The sequence below is a fragment of the Gigantopelta aegis genome, chromosome 4 (assembly GCF_016097555.1).
Source record: "Gigantopelta aegis isolate Gae_Host chromosome 4, Gae_host_genome, whole genome shotgun sequence".
Classification (NCBI taxonomy): Eukaryota; Metazoa; Mollusca; class Gastropoda; order Neomphalida; family Peltospiridae; genus Gigantopelta; species Gigantopelta aegis.
This window is the reverse complement of record NC_054702.1, coordinates 102153802-102177253: the sequence shown is the minus strand read 5'-3', so window position 1 is coordinate 102177253 and position 23452 is coordinate 102153802. Positions and strand designations below refer to the sequence as shown.

The following is a 23452-nucleotide window of genomic DNA, read 5'->3' as shown; positions in this document are numbered from 1 at the left end:
GGTAAAGAAAACACGTCTCACACTGCAAGGCAGAACATGTAAACCAATAAGTACCTTCTACTTCCCGGGACATTCATAATTCGACAAACCGGTACTACACAAAATAGGATTTTCTACGTCCCGGGCCGACACCGATGGTACATCAAAGGCCGTGGTATGTATTGTCCTGTACAGGGGAAGTGAATAAGGAAATATTTTGATAATTATTTTCTGGAAGTAGACGTTGTGGCGGCAGGGAATTCCTCCTCGTTATCTCTCTCTCTCTCTCTCTCTCTCTCTCTCTCTCTCTCTCTCTCTCTCTCTCTCTCTCTCTCTCTCTCTCTCTCTCTGCATTTGTGTGTGTCTGTCTTGACCAAGTGTCAAGAACCCTATGTAAGAACCAATACTTTTCAAATGTGCTGAGGTGTCAGAAAATAAACATCCCTTTCCTTTCGATGAACATAGCATTTTTATACAGATTATCAAATCATAAGATATATCTGGCGTTTTATTTGTACATATATATTTAATCAAACATCTTTAATCAGTTTCCAGTTCAATACTTCAGAAACATTAATCTAAAATGCCAGTACGATGTATACATAATAGATTAATTGCAGTTTTTTTGCACATATTTATTGTTCGTTATAATTACTGCGAACAACCTAGTCTGTAAATTTAGGTATACAATTTGTAATTTATTATGTTTTACATACGTTTTACATCACCATTTTGACAAAATTACGAAACGCCGAATGTGTGTTTTGATGAACTCATTAGGATTAATGATTAAAAATTGAACTCCTACTAAAGTCATCAGATGTACTGTCGAACCTGCTTTACAAAGCACATTATATAGCAACAACCTCTATATAAAGGACACGTATCCCTTCCATATGCACAAATTCATTATGCATATAAATAGCCTTTTAGAATTCAAATGCAGGGATTTAATCAGATAAATTTCAACATAAATGTAACCTCTTCAACAAGTCTTTTGTATTTCTCGAGTGACCTATACAGAGAGTTGCGGTTGTATGCTCCTAAAGGTCTGTATTCATTACAGAACCGGAGTCACCGTCAGGTAATCCTAGTCTGACCCGCAGACTGGTTCCGAGGCACTAACGCTTTGTTTAATACTCTTTGTTAGACACGAGACCCCGTCTGTACTCCCGCGATGCAGATGCCATCAAGTATTTCACCTTTGGTCTGCCGTATTGCGATGGTGTCTTCCTGGAGCAAATACCCATTCTTCGTTTCCTTCGTCTTACACACTTTACTATTGGAAACCGTATCCTCTTCCAAACTATCCATTTTAGGCACGCATTTGTCTTTCTGTGGTTTATCGTTCAATAATCTCATTTTAATGGTGTCCCGACCGGTCCCGTTCATGGAGCGTCCGGCTATCACCGGACTGTCCTGGAATGTGATGTGGGAGTTACTGTCCCTGTTTATGATCATCGTGGGTTGTCTGCAGGACTTGTCAGACGGCCACTTGAGCGTGCTGCTGTTTGTTGGGGTACCGTGGCGGTAACAGCAGAAACAAATAGTCTCTTTGAACGCTTCCCTGTACCTCTTCGATATCACGTTGTACAGGATGGGATTCACAGTGGCACTGACGAAGTAGAGCACACCTACAAAGAAACAGTAAATAATGATACATTGTAACAAGGATAGTGTTTTACAGCTAATCATATCTTCATAAGCTAGAAGTTTCAGCGGCCTGTCAGAGCATGAATGTGACATTGCTCTTTCTGTTAGAAATGGGTTATGCGCACTAAGTTTACCCGTAGGTGTTATTCTCTATTACTAAATTATTTAAAGTTTTAAAGTTATCTGTGAATTTTCTTATACATTATATATTGGGGAAATAAACAGCTCGAGAGTGTCATAATTATATACCACTCTCTGAAAAAACAAACAGTGGAGATAGGAGACGAGAGCTTGCGACTCTAATAGATCGCTATTCCGTACCGATACTCTGCATGACATATTGGCACAGAACATGACCACTGGTTTGCGGAGATGATCTAGATACAATCATAAATCATGTAGCAGTTTGCTTGAATTAAAACCATAAACGTTTAAATAACTAAAGCCATAGTTTGCTTCTACATAGTATAAATCAGTCACATTACACCAGAGGAAACTTTCGTAGATATCTGATTTTGTGTTACTCAAATCAAGTGTGTCCAAGAAAAGAAGACATTAAGACATACTTCTGTCTGGTACAGGAATAAAACAAATATTTGTTGACCGGATTTTAAGAAAAGGCTACTTAAACAAAAACACAGAAGTATATACAAAGCCAGCCAATACGTTTGAATAACAGTGAGGAATGTCCTATTCCTATCAATTATATGAATTGATCCACACTATTACGTAGACATGTGGGTAATTTTTGGCTTTGGAAATGATTTGAAAATGGAATTAGAAATTGGTTTCTCTTTCATCTATTATTATACATTGATTCTTAAAGCAGCACGCCAACGTCTGGGTAAAACAGGAATCAGTGGAAAGATGAAACGTGCATTTTTATGCTGATTATTGTTACAGCTTGACAACATGACAGATGTAAAATATAATATTCAAATTGTATGTCTGAAAACCTAATAAGAAATTTGCTAAATGTAGACTAACCTTTATTATTGCTAATGATGGTCTATAGAAGAGGCTTATGTTTAGTATACATTATATTCTAAGAATAAATAATCGGACTAACCTGTTTTCAGTTTAAAAACAAATGAACATAACAGAACTACCGCATGCCTTTATGTCCTTGAAGAGCACGTTTGATGCCTCGGGCATCAACAAAACAAGCATAAACGATTTTCGTCAAGGGCAACTCCGTAGACAACCTTCATGAATAATATAGCTTAACGACATTAATAATCGTTCTGAAAATGTCATGAACATGAAAATAAACCACAGCAGTTTGCTTAATATGATCACAGACCTGCTTGATCTGCTGATAATTGGTGTGACGCATTTACCAGAGCTACTAATGATTTGTCAATTTTCGCTCATCCCAGCTAACCGGATGTACCAAAATAACATGGCGTGATAATCATCTTACCACTATGTATAAAATACATAATTATCAATTTTATATTGCAAATATTAGTAACCAAATGAAAACTGGGACTGTCTGAATACAAGTAATAGAAAGACACGGCGTTGCTTGCAACAAGCATAGAAATATGCTTTAAAAGATTCTAATAAATGCTTAACACAACAGAAACAGAATACCAATGATGGCTAGAGCCGTAATAGATATCACCTGCAAAGGCAAAATGTCATGGTGTTTTCTTTGTTTGTTTGGGTTTTTTTTAATAGACCATCACATTATTAACTGCAGGCATAGGGCTATTAAAAAAACAAAAACAAAAACAAACAAACACACATGAGATTTTTTCCTCCCAGGTAACACCAATTACCAAGGTCTATTTCAGTTGCTTAATGCAAAATTGAAGAGTCCGGGCGGGGACCTTTTTTCTTTCCGTCTTTAAATCCCTATTACTTTATGCATCATTTGGGTTTTTTTGGACATATTCGGAATAATTCCTGTCTCCGCCCCTGGTGGTTTAGACTTGTTTGGCCCCTACCTGAGATGTAGAAGAGCGTGCTCTGTATGTTCATGAGCTCGGGCGTCCAGTTGGAGACGTACAGGACCATCAGTCTCTGGGCGTGGAACGGCGCCCAGCAGATGATGAACGCCGCCGTCACAGCCACTGCAACAAGAGAAATCAACGCGTTAAGGAATAAGAAACAAAGGCATGTGTTATTTAACGACGCACTCAACACATTTTAATTATGGTTATTTGGCGTTGGACCTATGGTTAAGGACCACACAGATAATGATAGAGAAACCCGTTTCCGCCACACAATGAGCAACATTTTTGGATTAGGTCCGGTCAAGTCATAGGGTTTTACGTGCACATTCAGAGCAATCTATTGTAGTGCCCACCTGTCATGAGCGCATGTGTCGACTTTTGCCGATTCTTCCATCCAGGACAGGATATTTTCGATTAGCAGAAAGGGATCTTTTATATGCAGCTTCCCACAGACAGGGTAGTATGTACCGCGGCCTTTGTTACACCAGTTGTGGCGCACTGACTGGAACGAAAAATAGCCCAATGGACCAAATGACGGAATTCGATCTTAGACTGACCGTGCAACAGTAATACGCATTCTGAAAGTACTGATAAAAATACATGTCCTCTGTCGGGACCAACACATTTTCGTATCTCTTACGTTCAAGAGCCATAACTCTGTGAAAAAATGTCAGTCTCCTTGAAGGTCAAACTGGATCAGTCAGCTATATTTGATAAAGCTATACATAACATTCCAGCTCCATATCTTCATGAATTACTACAACAAAGTCCGGGAAACTATATTTGGGACAGAGGGACAGAGGGACGGACAAGACAAAGAGAACGGAGACAAAACCTTCAGCCCCCCTCCCCCCACCCTCCCGGTTGGAGTGGTAGGTGATTGATAACAGACGTTTTTAGTCTGTGTATGTATGCTTGTTGCAGCACATCACCGGCTACATCACACGGTTAGTCTACAGCTTAGTGAGCAAGGGTATCTCAACTATCAACATTTTCACAAGTGTAAAAAGAATACTCTTTTTTTTTTTTCGTTAACCACTTCCATCTCCTAAAGATGTACATCACAAACTTAAATTCGTATAAAAACATGCGCTACCGTTAACTACATTACCTTCCCCCTCCCCCTTCCCCATCCCCACTTATTCAGCGTACATTCGTGAAAATGCTGATAATAGTGTACCCCAAAGGCCATTTAATTAACTTCTCTTCCATTAACCTGTCGTTGGCACACAGCCTAGATAGCCGAAGTGTGCGCCAAGTACACCAGGCTTCAATTTTAAACGGACTGTCCTAAGTTTACAACCTTTTTTTTTATGACAACAATTACACTGCGTTTTAATTTAGCTCTAGAATGTTTATATTTACCTTAGTTTGTCGGCTAATAGCCGATTTATTTTTCGTGCTGAGGTGTCGTTAAACATAAATTCACTCAGTCTTTCGTTCATTCATTCAGTCATTCAATCATTCATTCATTCTGTCATTCGTGTTGTTATTTAAGTTGCCACTCTCCATATATCCAATGTGTTTCACGTCATACTGTAGCAGCCAAAACTGGGTACGAAAATATTATATTAGGAAATTAAACGAAGTTTGAGTTATAATAAACCTTAACAAACCAGATATATATATATATATACCATATATATATATATATATATATATATATATATATATATATATATATATATATATATATACAAAACCAGACACACACTATGAATACAGGCACTGATATTCTAAAAGAGAACATGTATTTAATATGTAATTGTATTCGTTCTGTTAGTGGAGCAATTACATATTAAATACATGGAGCTCAGTGGTAAAGCGCTCACTTGATGCGCGGTCGGTTTGGGATCGATCCCCGTCGGTGGGTCTATTGGGCTATTTCTCGTTCCATCCAGTGCACCGCGACTGGTATATCAAAGGCCATGGCATGTGCTATCCTGTCTGTGGGATGGTGCATATAAAATATCCCTTGCTACTACTGGAAACATGTAGCGGGTTTCCTCTCTAAGACTATATGTCAAAATTACCAAATGTTTAACATCCAGTAGCCGACGATTAACAAATCAATGTGCTCTAGTGGTGTCGTTAAACAAAATAAACTTTTGTTTTGCTCTTTTAGTCGTTGAAAATGTTCTGTTAGAAACATCTTACAGTAGGACAGAGACATCTTAAAATAGGACAGAAACATCTTAAACTTAGGAGAGTCCCTTTAATCGGATATAACAACAAAAACAAAAAATAAAATAAAAGTGTGCTCTTTACCAAGTAATCACGAGAATGGGAAGGTAGTGTCGCCCGTAATCATTTTCTCAAGTAACTTTTCATGATTGAAAATGTCATTCTCGCTATTCCATGAATCTCATCATTCCTATTTCCACAGAAAAAGGAGAGCTATGGCCCCGCTACATGCAACAGTAATTCGCAAGATCTGTACCACGTTAAACAAAGAAATCAGAAACAGATACTGATATCAGTAAAAACTGAGATTAAAGGAAATACACGTTTGGAATGCGTGTCAGTTTTAATAATATTTTCTGTTTTTCATAACCTCGCCCTGTAGGTGGTAGAAGTTTTGATTATATGTTATGCCAGTTGAAATACCTTAATAGCTTTAGTTAACGTTGACGTTATGACTGTTTAGATAAAATTTGAATCTGAACCATATTGGCGTGTACTACTAGATTGCATTCTCAGATAGGAGATCATTTCCGTAAAGATCTTTCATCACGAATGCTTCCGTAACATGATCAAAAAGCACATTTAAACAAATAATAAGATATAACTTTATTTTTAAAACGTGATAGGTTACAATGATTATAGTCTGTCTTGAAATATGTTTAATGAACAGAAGAAAAGTACGTAGGTACCACTAAAATATATATGCAAATATATATATTGGATCCACCGGAAATACTCACAAGGGTGCTTGAATCATAATTGGATATAGACACGTTAATATTTTATCCTGTCCTACTTGCATAGGTAATAAAAAAGCAACTACGACTATTTGGTGTCTAATACATGTGGCTATTTTACACCTAATCTAAAGTCACAAAGGAAATCCACTGTTGTCACATACACACAAAAAAAAAGAAGAAGTTTGTTTTGTTTAACGACACCACTAGAGCACATTTATTTATTAATCATCGGCTATTGGATGTCAAATATATGGTAATTTTGACACATTCATAGAGAGAAAACCCGCTACATATTTCCATTAACAGCAAGGGATAGTTTATATGCACCATCACAGAGACAGGATAGCACATACCACGGCCTTTCATATACCAGTCGTGGTGCACTGGCTGGAACGAGAAATAGCCCAATGGGCCCACCGACAAGGATCGATCCTAGACCGACCTCGCATGAGGCGTGCGCTTTACCACTGGTCTACGTCCCGCCCCCTGGTGTCACACAAGGTATTTCTACAGCAAAGCACCATAGGATCTTTTGTATGCACATTCCCACAAGCAACTGATTACATCAACAATATCTCCCGGCATTGTATGTACCAGTCGTGGGCACTGGATGGAATGGGTGATCCCGAGTGCATGGAGAGTGATCGATCCTAGGACCCACTTCATCCCAGACAAGCGCTCAACCAAGGAACTATGCCTCGTGGAAGAAGAAGTTTATTTCATTTAACGACACAACTAGAGAAAATTGATTTATTTTGACAGTCGTAGAGATGAAACCCGCTACAAATGTTCCATTGGTAGCAATAGTCCATGAGTCAGGACCCAAAATTTTGCCAATTTGTACCACCTGTCCCAAGATAGATTCGTCTGTATTAGGCTGAAAAATATTGAAGTGCTTATTCGTGGTAGCCTCTAGTTTCAGGAGACATAAAGCTCTATCATGTGTCTTCAGCACGGAGTATTTTATATTGTGTTTTATTTAGTCGCTATTAAGAATTCCATTGAAATATTGCTGTTGAGGAAACAGGGGTAGGGTTATAAAATGTGTAATTACACAGCAAATCCTGCAACAAAACTTTATTTATATGCAAATGTAGATGTAGATGTAAATAATAACTGAATATCCAAATGAGCTTCTATTATAATTAAAACATTTAAAGAGAATATTTGAGGTGCTGAGCCTAAACTTTATGTAAAATTTCTAGTGAAAAATAAAACTGTGTGAATTGTTGTATTTTGTAACGTTACAGAAAAAGTATTATATGAGATTCTAATCCTCAAAGGATTTTAATATTGGTAATATATCTGAATTCTCCAATCCATTATTTCCTAAGTTTTGTTGTCCTAAATGTCCTGAGAAATATTTTGCAATGCTTTTAATATGGTCACCCTTTAGCAATTCTGTAAAAATATAACTGTTGTAAAAATGGGGGTAAGGTCACAAAACGGGTAGATACACACAGAAAGCTGTGAGTCCTGTAATGCTATTATAATGTTCATCCCTAGGGATGTAGGCCTTGACAAAAAATCAGATGGTACCGACCGACCCCTCTGGCTCATCGACTACAAGGAATCTTTTATATGCACCATCCCACTGACAGTATAGCACATACCACGGCATTTAATATACCAGTTGCGGTGCACTGTATAGAGCGAGAAATATCCCAATAGGCCCACCGTTGGCGACCGAGCATCAGGCGAGCGTTTTACCACTGGGCTACGTCCCGCCCTATGCCTCGTAGAATGCCGGTGTACTAAATGACATGCCTCTAGCATGATGCAAGTCGCGTGACAAGGAAGTATTGCTTTTAACATAATTAACTTTCTGTCTTTAAAATGCCATCTAATACATACACATTTTCCAAATTTGACTTTTAAATAACCTTTCGGGTGACATTTAAGTTACATGTTTGAGAACAGTATAAACGCTGCAAGGATAAACCCAACACGCTGCCTTCAGTAATTTGCGTCTTGGTTGTCCCGATAGCGGTCATATTGTTCACTGAAATGAGAGTTAAAGACACATGTCAAATTTAGGAGACGCATGTTTTAAATCTTTAGACAAGATAATATCTTGTTTGGTGATTTGAGTACATGTCTTGACCAAATAATATGGTTTAAAACATATATGACCAGAGAATAACCCATTTAGTAAGTAAAAAGGGGTGATAGATAGAAAGATAGATGGAGAAATGGATAGACAAACAACATAAATAGCTATACAAGGAGAGAGAATATAGGAGAAAGAGAGAGAGAGAGAGAGAGAGAGAGAGAGAGAGAGAGAGAGAGAGAGAGAGAGAGAGAGAGAGAGAGAGAGACAGACAGACAGACAGACAGACAGAGCAAATATGACGTAGACAGACACCGAGACAGATGGAAAGACAGACAGGTACAAAAACAGATACAGACTAACACATAGAATGAGAGAAAAAAACAACAGAGACAAAGGCAGAGAGAGAGAGAGAGAGAGAGAGAGAGAGAGAGAGAGAGAGAGAGAGAGAGAGAGAGAGAGAGAGAGAGAGAGAGAGAGAGAGAGAGAGAGAGAGAGAGAGAGAGAGAGAATATGACGTAGACATACGGACAGAGATCGTGAGAGACAGACAGATAAAAATGGACAGACAGACTTATATGTAGAGGCGGATAGTGAAACATACAAAGATACAGAACAACATACAGACACCGAGACAGATAGAGAGACAGACAGAGGTAGAAAAAGAGATACAAACTTACACATAGAATGAGAGAGAAAAAAACAGAGACAAAAGCAGAGAGAGAGAGAGAGAGAGAGAGAGAGAGAGAGAGAGAGAGAGAGAGAGAGAGAGAGAGAGAGAGAGGGGGGGGGGAATAGACACCATAAAAAAATATGCAGAGTTTGAGAGATTTACAATTTGCTACAGAAGAACATTACATCTTTTTTTGTAATTCCGCTCGGTATTCCCCAAATGATTACAAATGAGGGATGCCGATTCATTGAATTCTTGGCGGGAAGCATAACGAGCCGTCAGAACGACAAGCGGGAGATTTATAAATTATATCTTGATTTTTCCACTGACAGGCAATTTGTCACCGCGCGGTGGCTTGCTTTGGCTGTAATGCTCACGTCTGAACACACCATGTCAGGCTCTCTGTATGTTCAATTGAAAATTGCCAGTTTTTAAGAATTTCCTTATACTTTATCTGTATTACTTATCACACAGTGATTGGGGGTTATTTGTACAGTGTTATGCGCTTCAATGACGGAAATAGGTAGGGGTTTGAAACACGTTTGTCAGTTAGATTGCGAAATGACGTACAAGACCAATTTCACTAATATGTGTATCAAATTTCGATGAATGGAGGAAGCAACGGAGAAACCAAAATAATATGCAATAATGACCCTACAAACAAAATATCAACAAAAATGTACGACACTCGAAAGCTAGCAAAGGATCCACCGTTAACTAAAGTACTGGAATTATAAAACGAAACATTCAAAGCAAACAACAGCAAGAACATAATTTATGGTAACAGCAACAACAGGAGCAACGCAGCATTAAAATAATCCCTGTTATTCAGTTAATAAACCACGGCAATAATTTGACGTCCATAATTTTAACCAGTTCTGCAGTCCCGTCTATTGGAATATGCTCTTGATCACAGCTCCATACTATTTCAGATATGCTGATGTCAACATTGCTACATTTTGGACGTTGTCATAATCTCTAGGGCGGAACATAGCCCAGTGGTAAAGAGCTCGCTTGATGCGTGATCGGACCCATTGTGCTATTTCTCGTTCCAGCCATGTACCACAATCGTTATATCAAAGGCCGTGGTACGTGCTATCCTGTCCGTGGGATGGTGAATATAAAAGATCTCCTGCTACTAATGGAAACAATACAGAAGTTTCAAATAAGATTATATGTCAAACATTACCAAAATGGTTAACATCCAGTAGGCCATGATTAATAAATCAATGTGCTCTAGTGGTGTCATTAAACAAAACAAACTTTATAACTTGTGGTAAGAACAACAACAAGTGCAACACAGCATTAAAAAACATGTCATCCCTGTTATTCAGTTAATAGTAATAATCTGACATCCATAATTTTAACCAGGTCTGCAGTCATGCCTATTGGAATACGCTCTTCATCATAAACTTCATACCATTTGAGATAATGCTGATGTCAACATTGCTACATGTTGGACTTTGTCATAATCTGATGAGCACGTGTGGGTGGCATGTTGGCGAATGAAGCAGGCGACTTGATTCCACTCATCACTGTGGCACGGCCCTGTGGTATGGTAAAATGGGATTAAGCCTGAACGCCCTCGCTGGTAAAATACGCCATATATTCTCATTTCTCACATACTGGTAATCTCAGACTGCTGTAAAGTTAGGTATTATAAACACGTATCTTGCTCGTTTGATGCTCTAGTTTTTGTGCATGGTATATCATTAATGAAAGCACAGACATGCTGCACAGCTCTGTATTATGAACACGTATGTTGCTCAGTTAATGCTTTGTTGTTTGTTTGTTTTTTGTGCATGGTATACAATTAATGAAAGCACCGGAAGCTCATTCAGTGGTTGTTGTTGTTGTTGTTGTTTTAAATCTGGCTCAGCTTGTTGTGTCCTTCTAACCTAAGCTTGTTGTCTAATACTTCTGAACTTTTTATTGATTGGTTAATAACTCGAGTTTTAACGAAGCACACTCAGTATTACACCTTTTTATACCTGTGGTTTTACTGCTTCCCTCATACTCCTGATGAATTATGTAGTAATATAGACGAAACCGAGTTTTATCTTGTTTTAACCTTGTTGTTTTAAACTATTTTTAGACAAACACTTTTGGTTTAATTTATTTAAGAATTGATCGCAATTATTTTTTGGTTCATGCAAGTATGAACCGAAAAAACGATGTGCACACTGTATGAGCCCGCGTAGGAGGTCATACAAAAGTGTGCACATCGTTTTTTTCGGTTCATACATGCATGAACCAAAAAATAATTGCGGTCAAATCTTATAATTAAATTTATATGCATACTTTATCAATACATAACTGAATTTATTCTGTTTAGCTTTAAATACGCCTGTAGTATTGTTTGTGTAAACTTCATTGATACTTATGTCGCGTAAGAATACGAACGTTCATTCACTATTATTTGAATCAGGTGATTTTGTTTTTGTAAATGACGTCATTTCCTCTAGCTGCTGTGCATTTTATATTGGAAGGAATTGTCCTATTCGTGTTTAGTTTATATTTTATGAAAGTGAACGATGGGAACGTGTCTAACATTTATGCTGTTGGTGGAACCGTTTAATTTTTGTCAACAACTGTAGAACATCGCTTACAAGTAAGTTACAGAAGTGAAGTTTCCTACATGATTTTCATGTCATGCTTAGCGAAGAGGGTTGGGTTTTTTTTTTAGGTTTTTGTTTTAATCAATGCGTATATATCTACATATCTACTCTGCTATAGCATTTTGCATTAATTTATCGTATACATTTTTTGTAGCTTTCACGTGTGTTTTCTTGAAAATATCTAAATATTGCAAGAATAATCCGGCTTATTGCACAAAAGTAGTGCAAGTCAGTGTGTGTGTGTATGTGTGTGTGTGTGTGTGGGGGGGGGGGGGGGGGGGGGTAGTAGGCGTGGCTTATTTTGTTTAGGTTCATCGAGATATGAACGAAAAAAAGTAAGCACTTCTGGACCAATCAGATTGCCGTAAAGTGTATAGACGCAAAGAAAATTTAATTATATAACAATTGTTTCTCATTTTTTAGGAATTTATCGATGTATAAAAGTCACAAATGGTATAAAATCGCGTAGCATAGCGAAGCGATTTTCGATTTTATACTACATTTATGCTACGCGATTTTATACCATTTGTGACTTTTATACATCGATAAATTCCTAAAAAATGAGAAACAATTCTTATAATTACAAACAGTACAAGAAGTGTACCTTAAAACACTCAAAAATAATTTCTTTCGTTCTTACCGTCAACCATGTTCTGTAAATAAGCGTAGGAATACATGTATACATACTATTGGAAATTGTCCGCTAAAAATAAAAATAAGTATTGAATCAACAAAAACAGTGTATATATCTTTATTATAACTTCTTTTTAAAAAATGAAACAATTTCATGTGCAGATTTGTCTTGTGTTTTTCTATCGCAAAGTGACCTTGATATTAACTTTTGTTTACGTGTAGTGACTGTTGGTATTGTGCGGTTATTTCGATCTTGGTCTTCCGTGATGACGTATTTTTATGAGGTTTATGGAAGGATAACGCTTGGTTTTTTAGTGACGTCAGCCAATCAGAATACAGTAAATCGTATAAATTCGGAAAGTTTGTAATTATATACTAATAATTAAATTCCTGTTACATTCATTACAACGTAACATCATCCCATTGGTCCAGACGTAGCAACGGGAGGTTGTTCATTTTTCGATAAACGTAAAAATTACGTTGTCAGGGAACGTCATATCTGATGACGTCATTTTATATGGGCAAGTTGTCTTATTGAGCTTTATTGTTTATGGATAAAAAAAATAAAAAAAATAAAAAATTGAGTATCACGTTTTTGTGTTATTATTAGCCTGTATAATTCAAATTTAATTATAAGTATTGTCTGTTATTTCTTTTACGTTCATCTGGGTATGTACTGAAGAAAAAAATCCGCAAATTTACGAGAGAACGGCTTCGCCGATTCACACAGTTTGCGGATGATATTTTTTTGTTCATACCCCGATGAACGTAAAAGAAATAATAGACAATCCTTAAATGAGAGAGAATGAAAACATGTAGCGGGTTTCCTCTCTAAGACTATACGCCAAAATTACCAAATGTTTGACATCCAATAGTCAATGATTAACAAATCAAAATGTTCTAGTGGTGTCGTTATACAAAACAAACTTGCTGTCGTGCCGTCGAACAACAACAAAAAACCCCTTGAAAACTGGTTTGTTGATCTTATCAATAATTCACTCCTAAAGACCCATACAATCGAAAATATTTTCCCCCTATAAGATGTTTACTAAATCACCGAGGTTTCAAGGTTGTATAAATTAGCTTTCGATTTCGTCTGGTCCAATATCTGGATGTAACACACATCTGGGTCGGCCGTGATTAACCAAGTATTGGAGTGTCGTCTGTCCCTATGCATGCGTATTATTCACTTGTCTGGAGAGTCACGGAGTTAACAAGAGTCCTTGAGGTTTGTTTCATTCCCATCATAAATTGAATCCAGCCAGTCGATATTTATTCCAAATACGACAGTTAGCAGACGCATCCAAAGAACAACACCACTGGCAAATAGAAGGAAACGGAAAAGCTGTACATTAAAATTGGTTTCATATCGCGCCATTGATTTTATTTTATTTAAGTTAATTTTCAAGCTCATATTCAATTAAAGACGCATACCTTAGTTTTAACCCGTGAAAACGGACATTAAGTTTGATTACTCAACAAACCTGTAACACATTTGGATAAAGTTGCAACAGAGATAAACAACAGTGTCATTTTAAAACGGATGTACGGAAATGTATACTGTAAACAATAAAATCTAAGTAATGTTTGATTTCAATTATCAACAAGCATTCGGAGAGTATTGCTAATGAAATACTTGTCCCCTGCCGGGCCCAATACATATTAGCATTTCCTAAATTCAAGGGTCATAGCTTTGTGAAAAATAGGTAAATCGCCATGAACGTTAACGTCAATCTATATCATCCGGAAAGCAAATGTTCATATAGTATCCTAAATTCAAGGGCCATATCTCTGTCAAAAATGAGTAAATCGACATGAAAGTCAAACTTGATCTGTAACAGTACATGGTAAAGCTATACACTAAAAAAAAAAAAAATATATATATATATATCAAGGCATCGTGGAAAAAAATCCATCAGGGCAGACAGACAGACAGACAGACAGAAGGATCGCGATGAAACCTATAGTCCCCTCCGGTTGGAGATTAAAAACCGCTGTAATAGTGAAAAATATGCCATAGTATTTAAACACAACGGTCTTTCACTTTAAAGTTAAAACACGATGTCCCGTGCCATGTATGTAGGTCTGTCCAGTACAATGGGTAGTTGTTAGTGGTTAGTCACAGAACAGTCGGTTTAATGACCGTACACATCCCCATCGAACCGTTAGAACTCGCTCTTGGTAGGAGATAAATTGGAGGTCACCTACATTAAGCCTCGGTCACACTGTCAAGGATCAGGACGCCGGGTTAGCCATGGATACGATCCGGCATCATTCGTGACAATCCGTTGTGGTCCGTACTAAACTGTACCGATCCTTAGCGATCCCCGTTGTCAACTAACCCCTATTCTTAATAATCCTTGGTTTATCCGTCGAAAACCGTTGTTAAACCGTGGTGCATCCGTAGGGGATCGCGGATAGAGCACTTTCCGGGGTTATTCGTGAGGTTTTCATCCGTCGTGGATCCGGCCAGACGATCCTTGACAGTGTGACCAGGGCTTTACATGTATACGTCCACCAAAAACGTGTGATTTATATTTCTGTCTGTCATAACAGTAACTAAAAGTTAGTTTGTATTCTCTTAATTATTACAAGTTACAAAACTGAAACCGCTTGAAGGGGTTGGTTTGTTTTGTTTCACGACACCACTAGAGCACATTGATTTATTAATCATCAGCTATTGGATGTCAAACATTTGGTAATTTTGACTAGTAGTCTACAAATGGAAAGCCACTACATTTTTTCATTAGTAGCAGAGGATCTTTCGTGTGCAATTTCCCACAGATATGACAGCATATAGCACGGTCTTTGATATACTAGTTGTGACGCACTGTTTGGGACGAGAAAAAAACGCAATCAAAGAATGGGTCCACTGATTTGGTTCGATCCTACAACGCAACCACCTCAGCCGGGCGTTTACCCCCCCCCCCCCCCCCCCCCCCCCGTCTTATTCTAAAGCACCGGACGTATTTTGGAACCAATATCAGTTACTGTTGTGAACATAAACATTATAATTATTATCACAGTTCGCATTTCGAGGAAATGGTATTTATTTTGTTGTTATTTGTATCACAGCAGATATTATCACAGCTTCGCTTCCAGTCACGATTTCTCCATTACAAATATTCTGTAGCACCTCATTTCTGGACATTCACTTGTGTGTCATTCCAGCTCGCTCTCTCTTTTTTTCTTTTTTCTTTGAACGCCATGACAAATAGCTTGATTCGCTTATGGTGTCCTGTCCCCGTGCCGTGATTAACCTCATTTTAGCGTCATGGGATTGCATCGGTCTTCAAGTCATGCGATTGCCTCGTTGCATTTCCCAGGGCCATAGCCGTAGTATAGCACAACGCCATTTGTAAAAAAAATAAGTTTAATTCAAAAGCTAATCATGCGAGAGAAAAATGAGCCAGATAAATTATCAGTAATTTTCCGAACAGTCTAAAATGTCTATTAAATGTATCGATTTCCGAAATCACTTCAAAATACACAGGAATTTTCTTGTTTGTTTAATGTACTTTTGAAAAGGGTTAGTTTAGTTTCACCAATCAGTTACTGACTATGCGCAGTCTTTGTGGTATTTGTCAAATTAAGCACAGACTTCCTGACGCTAGTAGAATACAAAATACTGCTAAGAATCAACTAAAAGTCCCAAGTGACAAGCAGTAATATTAATTTACACACGGAAACCTAAATGATAAAGTCCTTTCTAAGCCATAAAAGTGCAATAAACGAAATCACCGAAGCCGTAACAGCTTACGGCATTCATTGCCAACAATACAAATGTAAGGGCTGAGGAAATAAGTTGAATTGCAAGCAAGCTGTTGTCTCTGTTAGTCGCCCATCAAGGACATAAAATAACAGTGTACTTGTAAAACATATCATTGCAGGACTTAAATACTTAACAAAATCTCACTTCAAATTACCACTACAATTAAAACATATTCGTGGCATATTTAATATTATTTTTATTATAGTGCGCAGATTACAGACTCCACTGTTTGTTATAGTTGTTAAACCAAATAGCAAAAGAGTTTCCAATGTTAAAGATAAGAAGAATGTAGCTTTGGTTTTTAATCATGTCTTGAAGCTGTAGGACCTAACAACGTTGTCTTGGTGACGATCTCTTTGTCTGCTTTCAGCATGTTCATCTTACCTATTTGGTTGTATATACAACACTGGGAATTAAGAAAATGGCAACGGCAAAACAATATTTCCAAAACTGAAAAACGTGGCACAGAAAATTGCACTCCCTCTGAACAATATGCATTCCCCCAGTCTATATTATACGTCAGTATAATAGTTTTTACACACTCACATAATTCTATTTTTGGAGTGTAACTGACGTTTGAATGACTAGTGCACTTTTTAAAAGTTGGTTTCAATCTCAGTGGCGAATCTAGACGAAGGTGTTGGGCATATCAATCTGGGGCGGACCAATGGGGCATAATATTCGTGGGTCTGCCCTTGCACATTTACAAAATAAAAATAATAACTCACCATGTGTGCGAATCGGATGGATCCCAGGATCTCTCCACCCCATATCCTTGCTTCCCTTACCTCCGATTAATATGATATGAATTAATACAAATTTTATGTATATATAATAAATCCAATATATTTTAGATTCAAGCCGAATACATAGATAACAGACGTATGTTTTCTGCATATCTTCTTCAGACAACAAACTGTCTAATAGACAGCACTTGACTTATTATCAGTCCAAAGTTATTTGAAGAAACACTGTTTTCAGTATTCAAACACAATAGTGTGGAGTGCATTTTGTATGTATAACTGGGGGGAGTGCAAATTATACGTATAATAATTCTGAGGGAGTGCACATTAAATGCTACACCGGTCTGGAAACTTATAAACATAACGAGTTAAGTGATTATGACAGACGGACAGACAGACAGTATGTTGTAGAAATAAATATTTTAGGTGTCATGTTAAAATCAGTCTTTGATTGTCTACCTCATCCTGTTAGGACTGTCAGTGTGGTAGCGATTGTGGCTATTTGTCTCTGCCCACCAATGCTAGTGCCGACGACAGTAATTAATAACACCTACACTTGAAAGAACACCCTGAACGTGCTAGTTTAACCAACCGTGCCGCAAGGTGACTTATCAACGCAGACGATATTTGATTCCGTTTGATTTCAATTTAGATTTAATGAATAATAGTCTCCCTTGTTTGTATGTTTCTATTAATAACCCAACATTTCTCTCAACAACGCTCGTTCATTAATCATCTGAACGCAACGCAATTAACCCAAGGTCACCGTGTTAGTGACAGAAGACGCGATTATGCCAGAATAATAATTACAACTAGTAGTCATTTAAATAAAAGGTTAACAGCCAACATGAAGGTACAGGAATCCAACAATAAAAGATAATTTTAGAATAAAAACGGATAAGATTTGTCAAAAAGAAACTTTGATCACTGTTGATGAAGACAAATTTTTTCTTTGAAAAATACAATGGCGATATTCCAGAACTGTGAAATAAAATGTACAAAGAAAAGCCCTATGGCGCGATTTCGTTCTTCATTTGACAGTCTCGGCATTTCCAATAGCAACAAATTCAGTAGCGAAAGTGTGTTTTTCCAAGTGATGTGACGACAGGCTACAAGTTTCAATCGATTTGGGAGCGAAATGCAATTCGTGCCAATTTTGCACATGCAAAACATGCTTTCCATCAATTTGACCCGACACATGCGCTCACGTGTTTCACAAGCAATCTGATCAACTTGTTGGCAAGCTAGTGTCAAGGTAGTAATGATTTACTCGCTAAAATTTTATGAATGGCTGAGTTCCTTTTTATAAATGTATTTTCAAACTGTAAAGTTTTCCATTTTGTTCAGTATAGTATGGAGCTGTAATTATTATCTTTTATAACATTTAACAACAACGCTACACTGGCAAAGCTATATTAATTTTTTATTCATTTCGTGTTTATATATGTAACAACATTACAATTTGTAACACAAGACGACAAACAGCTGCAGTTATAGTTCAAGCACGCTGTCCTGGACACACATATCAGCTATCTAAACAGTGTCCAGGTCAATGGGTTATTTGTTAATTGTTAATGGTTAGTGAGAGTGAAGTCGGTGTAGTGAAATTATATTTAATCAATAAGTCGTTAAAACTAGCTCTGTGTGGTAGCTGGTATCAGGATGCGAACCCGGTACCGTCCAACCGTAAGACCTATGGCTTAACCACTACAACACCGAAGCCGATACCCTGGTAAAGACTGAAACCTCCAATTTTATATATTTCCAGTTCGTTACGTAAATGCCAATAACATTAACTCTGTTCATAATTCAATAAACATTTACACTATCTGTCCGTCTATAGTTGTGCTATTTAACGTGAAAGATTAATTAAACGACAAATGAAGTCCAGCTAGTCTTCAGGTTTGCATCTAGCCATCAGTTAAGCTGTGGAGAATATGGATTTAAACCAGTTCGAGACAGGTGGGGTGAGGAGGGCGACGAACAAAACAGATACTTATCACATCATCGCGACAGTTTATTTACTAAATTACAGTCATTATCACGAATTAACCGAGTACGCTGTTGCGAGAAAAGAAAATTATTTACCGAAGTAAGCAATTATATTGTGCTAAGGCAACATGTGGTGAAGTAACGATTTCAAGAAAATCAGTTTTTTGTGACTTTTTTTTTTATTCATTTGGTGAAGTCTTCAATAAAAAAGTTAATTTGCTTTTCTTTTCAACGTTAGTGTTTCCGTAAAACGATTCTCTTGTGTCTTGCTATACATTTTGATGCTTATTTTAAAATAACACAATAGTGACAATGACAATGACAAAAAGATTTACGTGCACATTCAGAGCAAAATGTTGTAGCACACGCCTATCCTGGTCACAGGGACCGGCCTTGGCCGGTTCCCTCTGTCCAGGACAGGAAAGGGTTGGGGGAGGGTTGGGGGAGGGTTGTAGAGAGGGAACGCCTGCACTGGCAAGTGCAAGGGAGAACACAATAGACATATTAAGCCATTTTATACTAGTTTTCACTTTCTGCCTTTACCCTTCGCGAGGCACACTTTTAATTTATTTAATTGTCGCCCCATGTGATTGTTTAAATTAGTGACTATTAGGTGTCAAACTCACGGTAACACTTACGTGTGATATAGTGTGTGACAGACCAAATCTACTTTATATCAGTTTTAAAGACTATAATTTGAGCGTGGACAACCTAACGGAACAGAACATTATTTACATCCAGGCCTTAAGCTTTCCACAATGGCGTTAGAGGACCAATTAATGTACTCCCACCTACTTAGAGTCCGGGAACGCTCTACCAAGTACAAACTCTGACATTGTCAAGAACTGTACCTAGAGCCGTGGGTTACAATTTGTATTGAAGAGGTCTTCTAAACGCACTATTCAACAGATCTAACAACACATTCCATAATATTCCAAACATCAGTAACGGGGCACTGACTCTACGTATACAGTACAACCCACACAACTGGTCTACCAAGGATAATCGTTCAGTCGTATAAACGGACTCCCAGCCCGCCCACGCTGTTAAATCTTGCATTCCTTAACATCGTTCCTAACACGACCTTCTAATTCTCGTCTGGTTCTTTTTCTGATTCTAATTTCGTTGTGATTCGGCTGCATCCCGTGGTGATAGCTATTGTCTCGACTATCAGACGGATCTGGAAATGTGATAAGACTATTGTGTCAAAATCCCTCGAGATGCGGTTCTCTTGTCTTTCGCTCGCCAAGTCTCGTTCCAGCCAAATGGTTGTACTTCCTGGAATGGACGTTGATTGTCTAATATAGGTAGACACGACCGATTAATGATGTATCATCATACTAGTATACATATGTACTCAGTGCTGGGTATTAACGCTAGGTAAATGTCGAGGAAAGCACTTTGGTATCATTAGATGAATCTAACGGTATGCACTAGGGAATATTCTGATACTTAGGTGTTCTGAGAAGCACAGTGTACAAAAAGATGTCAATGCCTATTCGTCAATTATTTGTAAACGTTTATAACTTGCTTCTAATATCTAATGCAATAACACCATCTTATCAATAGATCATTATAAATGTCTCCATTTTGACATCTATGCAAATGAAATGGAAATGTGTTATAGTTCAGAGGACACACTGTATTCGCACATCTGCGTGGGCCTTTCTCGTGACTTCTTGAGCAAAAACTGACAGTAACCTTTCTTGAAAGGGACATCGCTAATTTAATAGACTGTGATAGCAAAAATCTATCTATGCAGATCGCCTACTGAACATTCGTCCAACATGCATATATGCAGACTAGTCCTCTGGAGAAAACATTAAATTGTACTAGGAACCGGATACGCGAAACCATTTCCTTGTGTAAAAAATTGAAGGATGCCCTTACAAATCCCAAAAGAGGTTCTCTGGCAATGATTTAAAATAAAAAATAATGTTCTGTCAGCACGAGTGTCGACCTATTTCTCGATCGGAGTCACTTATCAAATGAAACGTAACAAAGACATGCCGTGTGCCTGTGTATGAATAGCTGTTCGAGAAAGAACTATTGGAGTCAATCAGCGTAAAATTTCAAATTAAATTGCATATGGCACTCGCTCAAATAAATCAATTATTCCCATAATTGTAAGCTCAGATCTGATTGTCAATGAAGTGGTTTAATGGTTAGAGTGTTTGGCTCGTAGAATTCGTGCCCATAAGTGTACGAGACATGGGGGGGGGGGGGGGGGGATTAGCTGTCCTGAAACAATGTCACCATGTATTCACATCATTTTACCCATAATATTAGTTGTAATGCAGGTAACAATGCATAGTGATTCGTTTAAACCCTGTATAGCTGTTTGGCAGTACTGCTAATATGCATAAATATTGTTATTCAGATTCGAGGCATTTTCCTTTAATTCGGGCAAAAATTAGCCTACATCCTTCTAAAATGGGATCCCGTATGTCTATGTTCGTGTCCCTGTTTGGACCTACTTGGTCAAGAGGGCTGATACTGACTTTTTGGGGGTTGGAAGGTGCACATTTAAAAACGGACACCTACAGTATTCCAAAGTATAGCCATTTTCATTAGATATAGACATTTCTCCCACAAAATTCCAAACCGACCAAGATATTCATTCTATTTCCGCTACTAAAAAATAAATAAATGAATTACATGTATATGCATCCGTTAAACACTGGATTTTCAGGTCACTTCGGGACATCTGGGGAGAGGTGTGCATCCTCGCCACTCACTCTGGGATGCTAGTCAAATAATGTCACAATGTTAGATCAACGTGTTTTAAAATAGACAAACATCACATAAATCAGCTCTGACATACTCACAATGCTAACGTTAAGATGCTAATGATTGTTTGAACAACTATAAAAGTCAAATTCAACAAAAACCAACGATGAAGAGAACTGCATTTTACTCCCGCAAACGTATATAATAGGCAATACGGCATTTGACATCATTCGCCATTATCATTACTAATGCGTTTGATATAATGACATTGTATACATCAATATGCAAGATACAAAAGTCACGTCAAACCAATCTAGCAGTGAAAACACACATACGCACGCACACATTCACTCACAACTCATAAAACTTGCCAGTTTCTAGCACACTTAGACCGACAGACGAGTTATTGAAACAGGCAAATTTAATACATTTGTCTTCAACATGCATGACAGTGATGGACCTTAGCGGTAGCCTGAGATGTTTTCGATTTGGACTACCAAATTCCCCCAGCTGGTAGTCCGCTGGGCTATTAGATTTTTACACTTGTAAACTACGAGTACAGTCATATCAAACTTGAATTTGCCAGTGTCTAATTCAACTTCATGTGTTGACTTCGTGGCACAAATGGTATTAATTGCTCTCCTGCTCTGAATTGCAGGAGTAGATTGAATAACGTGATTCTATACACGTGAGGCAGGGCGTAGATTGAATAACGTGATTCTATACACGTGAGGCAGGACGTAGATTGAATAACGTGATTCTATACACGTGAGTCAGGACGTAGATTGAATAACGTGATTCTGTACACGTGAGGCAGGACGTAGACCCGTTGTAAAGCGCTCTCCTGATTCGTGTTCAGTCTAGGATCGAACCCCGCCGGCGAGTCTATTGGACTACTTCTCATTCCAGCCAGCACACCACGACTGGTATATCAAAGACCGTGATATGTAACGTCCTGTCTGTAAGATGGTGCATATAATAGATTCCTTGCTACTAATTAGAAATGTAGCTGGTTTCCTCTCTAAGACTATATATGATTTTATCAAATGCTTGACTTCCAATAGCCGATAATTACTAAATAGTGTTCTCCAGTGGTGCAGTTAACCAAAACAAACTTATGTTAATTGCTTTTCTACTCTGAATTTCAGGAGTAGATGGGATAAGATGATTCTAAACACGATGTTACGTGTATGTAATATACAGCAGCAGATAAACTGAAATGATACTTGACATTAACACGTTCCTGGCGGGTAGAACTCATAGTCGCCGCAAGAACAAAAACACATGATTATTAGAATACAACTTGAAACAGCGCAGACCGGTTTCAGAAACACACATAATGATAGATGTGTGTTGTCCTGTCTTATTTAGTGCAGCCACGTTTCAGACGGATTGTGGCAGTTCCCACACACAGGAAGAATTGTGTAGCTCAAGTATTCTTCAAACTATAAACGCGTGTCCTTCAAATTTCAAGAGGGACGTGTTTTTAACACACTTAGAAAGAAAGAATGCAAGTGTTTTCAAGAACACAGAGAATAACAGATTGTCCCATAGCAAACTTAGAAGAATAACACGTTTCCTTAACACTGGCAGAACAATGAAAGAGAAAACCAGTTTCAATACTGTTGAAGGAAGACTTGTGCTATTCAGTACACTCGCGGTATTGGCTATACTTGTTTTTATTACAACTATACTTGACGACTCTACGACCCGATGCCTGTGGC

At 37.8% G+C, this 23452-nt stretch overlaps 1 protein-coding gene across 1 annotated transcript in view; it reads right to left on the bottom strand.

Annotated features, from left to right (window-relative positions):
- Positions 1-474: 474 nt before the first annotated feature.
- The window catches only part of LOC121372418 (pyrokinin-1 receptor-like), a 79949-nt gene continuing 56971 nt past the window's right edge, over positions 475-23452 (bottom strand). The window contains exons 3-4 of the mRNA XM_041498725.1: positions 3585-3710; positions 475-1613 (exon numbers count right to left, since the gene is read on the bottom strand). Of these exons, the coding sequence (XP_041354659.1) occupies positions 1126-1613; positions 3585-3710 (614 nt within the window). The 3' untranslated portion in view covers positions 475-1125. The remainder of the gene's footprint in view (positions 1614-3584; positions 3711-23452) is intronic.